The sequence below is a fragment of the Sus scrofa genome, chromosome 1, assembly GCF_054392235.1.
Source record: "Sus scrofa isolate SSC_HxYL_T2T_F1_AM1 chromosome 1, Sscrofa_HxYL_maternal_Yorkshire_Landrace_v2.0, whole genome shotgun sequence".
Classification (NCBI taxonomy): Eukaryota; Metazoa; Chordata; class Mammalia; order Artiodactyla; family Suidae; genus Sus; species Sus scrofa.
In genome coordinates this window covers 279,446,091-279,461,092 of record NC_139383.1, presented here as the reverse complement: position 1 = coordinate 279,461,092, position 15,002 = coordinate 279,446,091, and the positions used below count along the sequence as shown (strand labels likewise).

At 41.7% G+C, this 15,002-nt stretch overlaps 1 protein-coding gene across 50 annotated transcripts in view; it reads right to left on the bottom strand.

The window, feature by feature from the left end:
• Window positions 1-312: 312 nt before the first annotated feature.
• The window catches only part of GAPVD1 (GTPase activating protein and VPS9 domains 1), a 76,835-nt gene continuing 62,145 nt past the window's right edge, over window positions 313-15,002 (bottom strand). For all 50 annotated transcript variants that reach the window (XM_021068637.2, XM_021068642.2, XM_021068681.2 and 47 more), the window contains 8 exons: window positions 10,796-10,925; window positions 8,875-8,984; window positions 8,430-8,589; window positions 7,022-7,209; window positions 6,066-6,279; window positions 4,162-4,234; window positions 3,021-3,218; window positions 313-1,046 (listed from right to left, as the gene is read on the bottom strand). In XM_021068637.2, coding sequence (XP_020924296.1) covers window positions 906-1,046; window positions 3,021-3,218; window positions 4,162-4,234; window positions 6,066-6,279; window positions 7,022-7,209; window positions 8,430-8,589; window positions 8,875-8,984; window positions 10,796-10,925 — 1,214 coding nt within the window. In that variant the 3' untranslated portion in view covers window positions 313-905. The remainder of the gene's footprint in view (window positions 1,047-3,020; window positions 3,219-4,161; window positions 4,235-6,065; window positions 6,280-7,021; window positions 7,210-8,429; window positions 8,590-8,874; window positions 8,985-10,795; window positions 10,926-15,002) is intronic.

The window sequence follows — 15,002 nt, the reverse complement described above, 5'->3', positions numbered from 1 at the left end:
AGCTGAGAAGTACCACAAGAACGCATCGGGCATCTACTGTTGCTTCGTACGTAATACATGGCGATGAAAGACCCTCTGTCCTACTGCGGGCTCAAAGACGTCCGAGGTGAGAAACGCCCAAGTGACCTACTCTGTGATCTTTATGCCCCTCATCAAAGGCAGTCCTGTGCATCAAACTCTACACCTAGAAACTTCAATAAACTGCATTACACTTTAATAAATACTTCTGCATATTTGTTTGCCTTTTGCTTTTAAGCGCAGCTTAAATTTTGTCAAGGAAACCATCCCACAAGAGGGTACATTACAACCCACTATCAGCAATAGTCCTTGTTTATTAGAATCTGAAGAATGTCCATATTACATCAAATATAAATATATATTATATTTACATTTCCTTCTTAGCTTTTCGATTTAGGTGAGTGTATTTATAGATAATGCCACTAATGTCACCACTATCACAATCCTCAGTGCAACTGGTATTTTCCTTCCATCAGATGCATATAAGATTAGACAGCATCTTCAAAGAGGTGTACTGCTTTTTTTTTTTTTTTTAATGAAAAGAAAGAATGGGTATCCATAAATGGAGATCTAAGAATTTTCTAGAAGATTTTGTTTTGTTTTTAGTATTTCAAAATACCTGAAAAATGTGGTCCCTTTTTGCAGTACTCTTCTCCACATGGGGACAAGAAAATAAAAGATGCAACTCAGAAAGGAAAAGAGCCCAAAGAAAAGAGAACCTGCTTGTTAGCTCATTAATCTGTTTAGTAAAGATCTGTTTTAAAATGTCTGAATGCTGTACAGTATCATACAAAAACAAGTGTCAGCCTTCAAAGCAGCTGGTACATTTTCCAAGAGATCTGTTTGCCCTCCGAACAGTCTGCTGCCTTGGTGGGCCTTGGTCTTGGTCACTTTCGGTCATCGATGGTTTTAATGAATTCCACTGCTGCTGTGAACTGCATCCACCAATAGGACTCCTCTCCAGACAGGCAGCTGGCATAAAAGCTGCTGATATACTGAACAGTAGACAGCAAACAGGGTGGATTTGCCTAGAGAAATGGAAAATAAAAAAGAGTCAATCACTCAGAGCACAGCTCTGCAAAAATCACTCAGGGTAACATCTTCAAATGTTTTTCGTGAAAAGAGACACCAGTCCTTTTGAAAATAATCCTCCAAATCCTTTTTGGAACCTTAGCTATTACAAGCAGCAAGAGTATAAGCGACTTGGGTTTTAATCCTAGCTGAACTATCTAGAGCTTTCTATCCTAACAAAGCACTTAACCTTACAGGTCCTTAAAGAGGCTGAACTAATCCCAGTGGATTTACTCAGCATCCCAGGATTCCAGCATGTTAGATAAGGAGAGAAATGCTGCAGGCATATTAAGTTATGTCTGGTTAGCAAGTCCAGGTATAATCAGCTGAGAAAGAAAAAAACTGAAAAAGAGAGTACGTCTTCTGCTGCAAGAGGTAAAGAACATCTCCCACTTTTTCTTTTCCTTCTTGGCTGCGCCTTTGGTCTATGGAAGTTCCCAGGCCAAGAATCAAGTCTGAGCCGCAGCTGCAACCTATGCCACAGCTGTGGCAACATCCTTAACCTGCTGCACCATAGTGGGAACTCTGAATATCTGCTTTTTCACCTTCTTCATGCAGACAGAAAGGACACAGGTGTGTTAAGAGGTTGGGAGGACAAGCTAAGGCCTGTTTCTTAAAACGAGCTTAAATTGTTTCTACACAGAGACTAAACACTCCATCTGTGGAAGAGAGGAGCAACAGGCAACAGGAAGAGTTATGAAGGCATACTGATCCTACGGGTTCTGACTCTGAGCTAAGGGTTCAGTCTGCAGAGATACAGCAAACATTAAGAATGAGTAAGACAACAAATTTTTTGGCTGCATCCTTGGAATGGAGACGTTCCCAGGCCAGGGATTGAACACATGCCACAGCAGTGCCCACAGCTCTGACGACACTGGATCCCCAGGGAACTCTAAGAATGGGTAAGATATATATTGAATATACTTTATACATCCATAGATGGGCTGGGCTGACTGGATTACAAGAGTGATGAGGTTATTTGGTGGCTGTGTGTACTCAAACTGCATGGTACCACTCAACTAAAATGTTCAAAATAAACCATTTATTGATTTATTGATTTATTTATTATTTTTATTTCTTGGTCTTTTTGCCTTTTCTAGGGCCGCTCCTGAAGCATATGGAGGTTCCCAGGCTAGGGGTTGAATTGGAGCTGTAGCTGCCAGCCTACGCCAGAGCCATAGCAACGCGGGATCTAAGCCGCGTCTGCATCCTACATCACAGCTCATGGCAACGCCAGATCCTTAACCCACTGAGCAAGGCCAGGGATCAAACCCGCAACCTCACGGTTCCTAGTCGGATTCGTTAACCACTGCGCTGCGACGGGAACTCCAAAATAAACCATTTAAATGATGAAATTTTAACATCAAAAAAGGATGAGATGTCACTACTTTTAAAAATAATATGGTACAGAGTTCCCTGGTGGCTCAGTGAATTAAGGATCCAGCATTGTCATTGCTGTGGCTCAGGTCACTGCTGTGGCATGGGTTCAATTCCTAGCCCGGGAACTTCTGCATGCTCTGAGCATGACCCCCCCCCCCAAAAAAAGGTATAATTATAAAATAAGCTAAAAGAGGAGAAAGACAATTGGTAAATGTAGTAGTTTATATGCCAAGCACTATGAAGAATTCAATGTGAAAGAAGATGGAAAAAACACAGTAAAAAGAACTGCCCTTACTCGCTCATTCAGTAACTCTACACTGAGCTCCAACCAAGAACTTCAGGCACTGCTTTAAAAGCTGAAAATGTTCAGCCGGGAATCTGGTCCTCCCATCCTTTCTTTTGAAAATCCCAACTTGTGGACAGAACACAACTTGACATTAGATTCTTTCTGGGTTAACAGAGAGGGTGAAACGTGTAAAAGAGCCCAAGTCTCTGGCATCTCCTCGGAATGCCAACTAAACTCTTCTCACTAGGAGCCGCGAGGGGCCCACCTTTATCAACACAAACACCAACACGGGGACAAAGTCATCCGCTCCTGGGACGGAGTCCTCGTTGGCCAGGCTCAGCAGGTTCATGATCGTGGAGCACATTCTCAGGATGCACTGCACTTTGTCCCGGGGGGTCTTGTAAGCACTTATCGTCCTGATTTCTGACTGAGCAGATGGCCACGGAGCCTCCCGAAGATAAACCTACGTGAGACACAGGCAGACAGCTCCCAGATCAAACGGCAACCACCTCCATGGCAGGAGGCAGAGGGTAAGACGGGTACACATTCCTTTCTTCAGTAAAACCCGAACTGCGATTCCTCCCCTCCCTCCCACTTAAGACTGAAGCCTAACTTTTTAAAACACTTGGCTTTGCATTTTAAAAGACCACCCAGATACACATTAATAGAGAGATACGATAACACAGAACCTAGAATTTGTAAAATTTCAAACAACTATCTTTCTTAAACAGCTAGAATGGAACTTATCTATGCCTGGTACTTTTGTTGCAGTAGTTCTAGAAATCAAAGATGATTGAAAATAATTAATGTTTCATTACTAAGGATTAAAAAAATAAAAAAAAAAAAACCCAGAAAACTCAAATACCTGAAACTTTCCTATTTTCTCATTTTGTAAGAAAGTGGTAAAATGTAAATATAAATAAAGACAGGTAAAAATGCTAATATAAATAAAAGGTCATTTGAGGTCATATTCAGATTCAATTCCCTCTCACACGCTTTGATGAGTTTTCACACTCTTTGATGTGCCCCCAGACCCCTTCCTCAAACGGGACATTCCTACAAAAATCTAACTGTAGAAGCATCAATGGACGGCAACCCTAACCCTAACCCTAACCCATCAGCAGAGCTGTGGACAGGAAGCCCTGCCTTCGCAGGGCAGCTTCGGGGCAGGGGCTCCTCCATGCTGCCCTCCCTCCTCTCACTATTAAGGTCCCTTCCCACGCCAGGGAATTTTAATCCTTGGAAAGACCTTTGAGAACCTTACAGTTAGACTAACCTGCATCTAGTGCAAATGGTGTTTTATCACTTATCATATTTCGCTTCCTTGAAAACTTGGAAACAGGTACATAGTGCACCAAGCAATTTTTATCAAGCAACAGCACACATGTTACATAAACCTGTGTTACCTCTGGTATCTGAAGAGCTCTGTGGTTTGCAGTTACTACTTTAGACAGTCTCTGAATATGTTCATGAAGAACCCTGAAAAACCCAAAAAACATATGTGAATATTTACTTCAGAAACAGGTACACAGTCCTAATTAATTTTTTTCAAAACACATTTAAAATGCTTCAGATTGACTTCTGGATATAGATTACAAACATAGTTGAGACTCTCTCTTAGCTGTAAGTATTCTATCTTGCCAAAAAACCTCTCATATTTAGGATTTGCTGAGAAATGCTGAGTGAGCTAAGGGGATGCCAGGGGAAGAGTGGAGTGGAGAAGCTCCCATTCCTGGCCTAGGACCGCATCCCGCATCCCAAGGGAGAAAGGAGAGGAGCTGCTTGGACAAACTAACTGATAAATAGGCCAAGAGCAAGTAAAGGGATCAAAAGCCAGAAACAAAGATCACAGATGCTTAGATGGAGAAGGGTCTCTGAAGTCGCTCTGTCATTTCATAGATGAAAATAACTAGAATTAAAAAGGTGAAGGAGGGAGTTCCCATCATGGCTCAGTGGTTAATGAATCTGACTAGGAACCATGAGGTTGTAGGTTCGATCCCTGGCCTTGCTCAGTGGGTTAATGATCCAGCGTTGCCGTGAGCTGTGGTGTAGGTCGCAGACGCAGCTCAGATCCCGTGTTGCTGTGGCTCTGGAGTAGGCAGGCGGCTACAGCTCCGATTAGACCCCTAGCCTGGGAACCTCCATATGCTGAGGGAGAGGCCCAAGAAATGGCAAAAAGACCAAAAAAAAAAAAAAAAAAAAAAAAAAAGGTGAAGGAGGAGTTCCCTGCGTGGCTCAGTGGAAACAAATCTGACTAGTATCCAGGAAGACTAGGTTCAACCCCTGGCCTCACTCAGTGGATTAAGGATCCAGCACTGCCATGAGCGGTGGTGCAGGTTGAAGACGCAGCTCAGATCCTGCACTGATGTGGCTGTGGCTGTGGCGTAGGGGCGGCTACAGCTCTGATTTGACCCCTACCTTGGGAACCTCCATATGCCCAAGTGTGGCCATAAAAAGACCAAAAAAAAAAAAAAAACAAAACAAAACTACTTTTAAAACTAAGCTTTCTTGAGATACAATTCATATCCCATACAATTCCAGATTTTTTGATATTCAAATATAACTTTTCAATCCCAGTAAATAGTGAGGATATGGTACAAGTCCCTCACTGTGCTTGACAGGGAGATGATTAAATGCATTATGTTCCTGCTCTCGAGACAAGAACAATCCAGGGGAGGACAGAGGCATTCATCACGTGACCACACAAGCCAGGGGCCGAGAACAGGGGACATCTGGCAATGTCTAGAGACACTGACATGTTTGGTTCTCACACCTGGTAGGATGCTACTGCCTCCAGCACACAGAGGCCAGGGATGCTGCTCAATGTCCTACAATACGCAGGACAGCCTCCCACTTCAAAGAATTATTTGGCCCCAAATGCTAGTCGTGCCAGGTTGAGAAACTATGACTACGACAAGTTTAAAACGGCAAGTGCTGAAGAAAGATACCCAGGCCTGAGGGAGCCCTGACAGTCAGAAAGGCCAGAAGAGGTTTCCCTGAGGGAGTGATGTCTGAGTCAAGATCTAAAGGAGAAGAGCAGGCGGAAGAAAGAAGGGAAGAACAGCTGAGGCCGAGTAAACAGCGGTGCCTTCCCAAAAGGCCAGACCAATTTCCGCACCCTCCAGCCTGATTCCCCACGTCTCTGAAAACTGAGCATTGTCATTCTTTCCGATCTTGTAAATCGGATGGCTGAAAAAAGGTTACGTGCATTTTTTCCTTTACTATCAGATACTAAGTCTCAGAGATAGTGTGTCTAAAATATGGGGCTGGCTGGTCTAAAACACAGGCACATGAAAGCAGAAGGACTCACTGGTCACGGAGTATGTCCCCATCCTGATTGGGGTAGAAAGCCAGCTTGAAGATCCGATTCATCACACTCCGCTCGATGGCCAGCTGAGCATCCTGGAGCTGCTCTTCACTTGCGTTCTGCCAGATGACATCCTGGGCCATCGCACCGTAAAGGAACTGCAGAAAGTCTTCCACCTGAGCAGTTTTATCATCAGCTGCTGTGAGTTTCTGAAAGTCTCCAATGCAAAATAATAATTTTTAAAACACAGTATTTGAACAATTTTAAATAGAAAATTAGAGAGGAATCGTGTTAATCACGCTCCTCAAGCCAAAAGTAGCTGGGCATAGTTTATCTCAGGAGAAAATGCAGCCAATTCATTAAAAACTGGGGGAGGGTAAGAAGAACGTAAAAGGTTTGGTTTTTTGTTTTTTGTCTTTTCTAGGGCTGCTCCCAGGGCATAAGGAGGTTCCCAGGCTAGGGGTCGAATCGGAGCTGTAACTGCCGGCCTACGCCAGAGCCACAGCAATGCAGGATCCGAGCCATGTCTGCAACCTACACCACAGCTCACGGCAACACCAGATCCTTAACCCACTGAGCGAGGCCAGGGATCGAACCCACAACCTCATGGTTCCTAGTCAGATTCGTTAACCACTGCGCCACGATGGAAACTCCGAACGCAAAAGCTTTAAGAACAAGATTGCTCTGTTTAAAAAAAAAAAAAAAAAATAAGGAAAACTGTGTGGATCCAAAACTTTATTAATTTTCCAATTTTTGCATACATTATAGATATTCAATCCGGGATAAAAATGAAACTTATTGGTTTGATATCAAGGTTTAATTAAGAAATGCCTGGGAATTTAAGGAACTGTTCTTAGACCGGTAGATACTCAAAAAAAGTAGCAAAACAGTAGAAAATGTCCGAACCTTCCCAATAACATATGGCTGAAGAGATGCTTAACCTAAAGGTCTTTGGTTACCTTGAATGAATTCCCTGATCTTCTTTTCTTTGCTCTCAAGCAGCAGCCTCACACAGACAGTGGTAAAATACCGATTGGCCACCTCTTTGTCCCGCAAAACCCTTTGCAGCAGCCTTTCCAGGTGAGCCTGTGTGGTCTGCAGTCCTTGTCGACAGCGAGTGAGGTAAGCAATGTAGGGGGCCCGTTTCCTAAAAAGGAAATATGCTCTGCAGGACATCACACACACACAGAGCATGCTTCCTGCAGGGACCAAGAGTCCTAAGTTTTCTTTAACCCCCAAAATTGCTTCAAAGACTCTGGTTTTACAAATTAGAATGTCAGGCCCCAGACAACCAGCCTAAGGACCGATTATGCTGCCAGCTCAAGAAACAGAACCACATGCAAGGACGTCATGTAAGCACAGGGACTAGAACCAATACTTTATAACAACTTTAAATGGAGTAAAATCTACAAAAATAAAATGGAGTAAAATCTACAAAAGTATCAAATCACTACGTTGTACACCTGAAACTACACCATACACTGTAAATCAACTACACTTCAATTAAAAAAAAAAAAAAGAGCGCTCTTGGATTGCTGCTCTGGTGCGAGTTCAATCCCTGGCCCAGGGAACTTCTACATGCCACAGGTGCAACGAAATAAAGAGTGAGAGAGGGAGAATGAAAGAAAGAAGGGAAGGGAAGAGGAGAGGAGAGAGAAAAGGGAAAGAAAAGAAAAACAGAACCATTCTGCATGTTTGCGAAGAAAATCATCTAGTGGGCTGATCACTCGGCTCCTTAACTCACTAAACATTAAGTCCCTTTGCACTGTTGGTCTGTTTTACACTGGGGCAGAGTCTCCACCCAGGGAGAACCTCACACTTCACAGAAAATTGACTGCCACGAAAACTAAAATAACAACAAAACACAGGCTAATATACCGCTCGATCATTAAACACACCACCAATTATTTGCTTATAGTTTAAATGTAACAATCGATAAAGAGCGCCCACTCCCTAAGCTTCCCTACTTCCAAAGCATCTCAGTTCCTTTTCTCCTTAGCTGTTAGCAAGTGACTCACAGCAGACAAAGGGTAGCGATTCCTAGGCCTACTCTTGCTTCCCTGGATGCAGGGAAGCAGTCTTTTCTGTCACTCCTAAAAAGGGGAACAACGACCTAGTTATCCTGGCCCCGCCTCCGCTAAAGGTGCTTTTGTACAAAGCTGCCGCAAACTGCACCCTCTTTACTGAGAGCTGCTCATTTATAACTACACTTCCAGACTAAACATCCAAATTCGTTCCTTAGACATCTACATCCAGGTACACACAGCCCTTTGTAGTAAGCCTAGATTCACTTCTGAAATAAGGACTGAGGAGAAAATACTTGCAGCTGAAAACAGGTGCGCAAGTGAAACAGTCAGGGCACCTTACCTGTAGTCCTCGGCGATAGAAGCCAACAGTTTCCTACAAGTCCTATTATCGAAGCGGCACACACAACGCATTGTCTCTTGCAGTTGAGCCATCAAGTTCTTATCTTGTAAATTAATTGCTTCAGCTATTTGAACTTTTAGGAAGCAGACAATTTCATTGTCTAAACAAACAAACAAACAAACAAAAACTTCTGTGATTGCTGAGAATTTCCATGGTCTTACACACACGGAAGGTCACCCTTCAGCCTCTGGGATGTCAATTTTGCTTTACCACATGTATCGGCAGAACTAATCTGAATCCCACTTCCAATCAGAGAACATTTTAATGACCCCTCAGAACTGTATGGAATGGCTACATAGTTTCAATACAGGAGAATACTGGCAATTTCATATGGCTCAACCTATAAATACAGAAAAAAAACATAAACCATCCTGCAGCAACTTACCTTCTGGGTCTGTGTGGTCGGGCAAACCATTCCTTGTTGAATGGGTTAGCACTGGGAAAGCAACAGAATCAGCAGAGCAAAGAGCAAGCCTCAGTTTCTTTTTTGCATCTCTGAAGAGTGAGTTAAAGATACATTAATTTCTTTGTCCAGATATGGTCACATTTTATGAACTATTATTATGTTTACTACACAAATTAACATGCCACCTCGAGACTCAAATGCTTCAAGTAGTCATAAATAAAAGATGATTTTTAACTTATTGACACCTCATTTAAGGAGCAGCCTCTCTAGTTACCTGGGGAGCAAGGCTGCAGAGTGCTCTGCACCAGGATCATTCAGCAGTCAACAGACTCAAGAGACCAATCAACACATGCTGAGTTCTATGCTCAGCACGATGAGCAAAGTCACAAAGGCGAATTATGCCAGAGTTGGGAGGGAGTCAACAGAAGTCATCCAAACTACCTCACCACCCAAACTAAGTCTTCTACCGCATCTCTTGAGAAACGAGCCTACCATAAGACAGCTCACCACCTCTCAAGAAGCCCCTCCTGTTGCCCCGTTGCTTTAACCTTGTGTGGAGCAGAAATCTGCTTGCTTTGAACTTCCAACTCCTGAACCACCCGCTATTATCTCTACAATGATGACACCAACACGGCTCTTCACACTGGGAGGGGCTGTCTGGATTCTTTTATCTGCTGATGCCTGTGTCCCTTTTCTGGTTCTGAAGGGCATGGACCAGAGCTTCTTCAGAATGTCCAAAGCTGCCATCCAAAAATGGAGTTGAAACACCTCAGAGAACGAGCCAGTTTGCTCCTCCTGCAGGATTACCACTTGCCCACCTCATCTGACTAGCTCTGAGTCTTTCCTCATTGGCTTGCTTCCTCTAAAATGAGTAATTTACAAATCAAACCAGTCAAATGTAATTATTTGCTCACTTTGCAAAGACTCCTAAACTGTATAAAAGTAAAGTCATGGCTGGAAAATAAAAATTATATCTTCCATTCCCCCTGATTTTAATGCAAGAAAAAATTATAAAGCTCCACAATATTTAAAAATAAAATGATATGTAAAATGCAGGGAATACAGACAATATTTTATATTAACTATAAATAGAGTATAACCTTTAAAAACTGTGAATCACTGTGTTGTACATCCGAAACATGTAACTATACCTCAGTAAAAAAATAAAATACAATAAAAGGACATGCTATTTAGAGTTTGCTTTGAATTGGAGGAAAATATGAAACAATATTGGCCATGTATTAGTAACTATGAAATCTGAGTAATGGGCACATCACTGTACTCTTCTACTTCGGTACATGCTTGAAAATGTCTATAATAAAGTTTAAAAAGAGAGAAAGACAGAGACAAAAATAGAGGATTGAATGGATAATCAGTGCTTTAAAACTGATCACCTTGTCGGAAAAACAAAGGTTCCTTATGAAACAAAAGCAAATTTTTCAGGCTCCTAAAGTCATTTTCTGTCTCAAGCCAAATTAGACACAGAGATCTGCCCAGGGAATGAGGAGAATGACAAACTGGGAAGGCTCCAGTAGGTTTACTGGGGACAGCGGGCTATTCAACAACTCTGAAGGGGGTCTTACCTCCTAGCTCTGTCCCCTCAGCACCGGTCACATGCTGGGAGTCTGCATGGGCAGAGGCACTGCTACTGTTTCACTAAAATTACTTATGTGGCCCCTGTGAGCATATGAGGTTTGTTTTTTTAAATCCCTGAATTAAAGCCTTTAATGTATGACATCCACAAGGGAAGCAACGTCTTCGCAATAAACAGCATTTCATTCTTATGTCGTCTCTGCTTTACACATTTATTAAGGGACTCAATGAAACACTTGACCTGAAGTGACAGCAATGGTGGTGAAAAGTTCACATCCAAAGGTCCTAAGTCCTACGAAAGAAATACCTGTAAGAGAAAGCTGAATCCTGAGGGTGGGCTGCTTGGCTCGCGGAGTCCGGGAGATCATCAGCTGAGATGTTTTGCAGGGTCTCATCACGAGGGGAATCATGGGCACTTTCACCATCACCCATAACTTCTAAACAAAACCCACCCCCCAAAAGGATAAGCAGGTTAATCTGGAATATTCTGGCACTGCTAGGTATTCAGAGCAACAATAAAGCAGTTCGTGCTCCTATCTCAGAGTAAATAAGTGCATAATCCACCATGAAGGGGGTCATTTGACATCATTCTTGGAATGCTGAAGTCTCCTTAGATCTGATTCTGATTTCCTCTCCATCAAAAAATTTATGATAATTATAATCAAATAATGCAACTCTACAATTAAATAATACAGTTCTACAATTGTATTATTAATAACCATTTCTCTCCATGGTACAATGTAAGGTCTATAATGTCTTGTTTATCACATCACCTAGAATGGTGTAATGCCTATATTGAAGAATCAATAAGATGTAACAAATTGTGAGGACATATTTATATAGCTACACTGTTTTTTAACCAATTTATGCATTTTATATTTTACTTATTTTCAGAGGGTGTATTATTTTTGTTATTCTTACCACTTAAGTTATTCTTTTTATTATGCTATATAAAATATTTCATGGTATATAAGGCTTTCTTCTTTATAAATTTTAGTTGTGTAATATACACAATTTTAATATAATGCTAATTTTTAAAGAAAAATTGAAATGTCATAGATAATACTAAATAGTAAAGATGAAAGCCATACACAATGGGATAAAGCATATAGAATAAATTTCCTATTTGTCTCAGCATATTTTCCATTCCACTTCTCCAGAGGGAGTCACTTAATCTCTTTCTTAAGATCCATGATATAATAATCTGTGTAAATGTAACTGTGTTTAAATATATGTATTTTATTCTGTAAAAAATAAATAAAATTTCAAAAAAAAATAAAGTAGTTCGTGCTTTCTAATAGTTCTTTGAAAAAAAACTTAAGTTATTGACAGCAATGATAATATACTGAGAAAGCAGTTGCTGAGAATAGTTTTACTTCTTAATCCAATCTTAATCCAAACAAAAGAAGTCTTTATTAAATTAATAAAGAGGAGTTCCCATTGTGGTGGCGCAGTGGTTAATGAATCCGACTAGGAACCATGAGGTTGCGGGTTCGGTCCCTGCCCTTGCTCAATGGGTTAACGATCCGGCGTTGCCGTGAGCTGTGGTGTAGACCAGTGGCAACGCAGACGCGGCTCGGATCCTGCGTTGCTGTGGCTCTGGTGTAGACCAGTGGCTACAGCTCCGATTCGACCCCTGGCCTGGGAACCTCCGTATGCCGCGGGACCGTCCCAATGAAATAGCAAAAAGACAAAAAAAATAAAAAAATAAATAAAAAATAAATAAATAAAAATAAATTAATAAAGATAATACTCTGTTATCACAATCACTGAACCACAGAACTATGAGGGGCCTCAAAAATTATCACCATGGAGTTTCCTGGTGGCCTAGCAGGTTAAGGATCCAGCTTTATCACTGCTGTGGCATGGGTTCGACCCCTGGCCCAGGAACTTCTGCATGCCTTAGGCACGGCTAAAAAGAAAAAAAAAAAAAAAAAATCAATTCACATAACACCCTCATCTCACAGACATGGACTCTTGCCCAGGCAGAAAACGGCTGGCTGTGAACCCCTTGGCTGGCCAGTGCTAAGGTCTCCCATTCTTATCAGGGCTTCGCCCGCTGCCTGAGAAAAAGCTGAGGATGAACTAAAAAATGCAGCTAAAAGACATCTATGGTTCCCAAAGTTGTTTTTACGTTTTTAATTAATCAATTTTGATTATCCATGTATGTATAAAATCAAAAGAAATTAAAGTTCCTCAGTGTGGAGTTCCCGTCATGGCGCAGTGGTTAACGAATCCGACTAGGAACCATGAGGTTGTGGGTTCGGTCCCTGCCCTTGCTCAGTGGGTTAACGATCCGGTGTTGCCGTGAGCTGTGGTGTAGGTTGCAGACGCGGCTCAGATCCCGCGTTGCTGTGGCTCTGGCGTAGGCCGGTGGCTATAGCTCCGATTGGACCCCTAGCCTGGGAACCTCCATATGCCGCAGGAGCGGCCCAAGAAATAGCAACAACAATAACAACAACAAAAAAAAAAAAAAAAAAAAAAAAAAAAAAAGTTCCTCAGTGTGATAAAGATATTGGGCCTATTTAGGAAAAATATCTTTATCCTTAGGAGATAATTTCAAATGCTTCAGGAAAAAAAAAAATAGAAAATGCGGCAAAATGTTACTATTTGCTAAGTCTAAGTAGTGCTACTCCTTCAATTTTTTGGTTATTTTAAAAATTTCCCAGAGTTCCCTGGTGGCTCAGCAGGTTAAGGATCTGGTGTTGTCACTGCTGTGGCACAGGTTTGATCCCTGGCCAGGGAATTTCTGCATGCTGCCCCTGGCACGGCCAAAAAAACCAAATGAAATTTAAATGCCCATCCACCCCCACCCCGCCCAAAAGTGTGGGAAGTTCTCCCTGGCATTCCCTGTGAGTCTCCCATGGGCCAACTCACAGTACCAATGTCAAGAGATTCTTCCAGAGACACTCTGTGCACATACAAGCATAAATACTTGCAGTATACAATTTATGCTTTGATGTACTTTGGTTTCCTCTTAATTGATCTTGGGGATGATACCATATTTTTCTGACAACTATTCAAAAGTAGCTGTTAAAAGGCTACTTCTACCAACGACATTTTTCGCAGAACTTGAACAAAATATTTTAAAGTTTGTGTGGAAGCACAAAAGACTCAGAATAGCCAAAGACATCCTGAAAAAGAAAAATGGAGCTGGAAGAATCAGGCTCCTGGACTTCAGACTCTACTACAAAGCAACAATCATCAAAACCGTATGGTACTGGCACAAAGACAGAAATATAGATCAGCAGAACAGGATAGAAAGCCCAGAATTAAACCCATGCACCTACAGCCAACTCATCCATGACAAAGGAGGCAAGAAAATACAATGGAGAAAGGTCAGCTTGTTCAATAAGTGGTGCTGGGAAAGCTGGACAGCCACATGGAAAAGAATGAATGAGAACACTCCCTAACACCATATACAAAAATAAACTCCAAATGGATTAAAGACCTGGATATAAGACCAGGCACTATACAACTCTTCAGCCAAATACTCTCTGACATAAACAACAGCAACATCTTCTCAGATCCACCTCTTATAGTATTGACAATAAAAACAAACAAACAAAAAAAACAAACGGGACCTAATCAGACTTCAAAGTTTCTGCACAGCAAAGGAAACCCTAAACAAAATGAAAAGACAACCCACAGAATGGGAGAAAATCTTTGCAAGTGAATCAACTGACAAGGGATTAATCTCCAAAATTTATAAATACCTTCTGCAGCTCCATACCAAAAAAACAAACAACCGATTCAAAAAATGGGCGGAAGATCTAAACAGACAGTTCTCCAAAGAAGACATGCAGATGGCCAAAAAACACATGAAAAGATGTTCAACATCACTCATTATTAGAGAAATGCAAATCAAAACCACCATGAGGTACCACCTGACACCAGTCAGAATGGCCATCATCAAAAAGTCTACAAACAAGAAGTGCTGAAGAGGGTGTGGAGAAAAAGGAACCCTAGTACACTGTTGGTGGGATTGTAAATTGGTGCAACCACTGTGGAAAGCAGGATGGAGATTCCTCAGAAAACTAAAAATAGAACTCCCATTTGATCCAGCAATCCCACTCCTGGGCATCTATCCAGAGAAAACCACAACTTGCAAAGACACATGTACTCTGATGTTCATTGTAGCACTATTTACAATAGCCACGACGTGGAAACAACCTAAATGTCCATCAACAGAGGAGTGGGTCAATAAGATGTGGTACATATACACAATGGAATATTACTCAGCCATTAAAAAGAATGAAATACTGGCATTTTCAGCAACATGGATGGACCTAGAAATTATCATGCTAAGTGAAGTCAGCCATACAATGAGACACCAACATCCAATGCTTTCACTGACATGTGGAATCTGAAAAAAGGACAGACTGAATTTCTTTGCAGAACAGATGCTGACTCACAGACATTGAAAAACTTATGGTCGCCGGAGGAGAGAGTTTGGGGGATGGGGGGATGTGCTTGGGTTATGGGATGGAAATCCTGTGAAACTGGATTGTGAT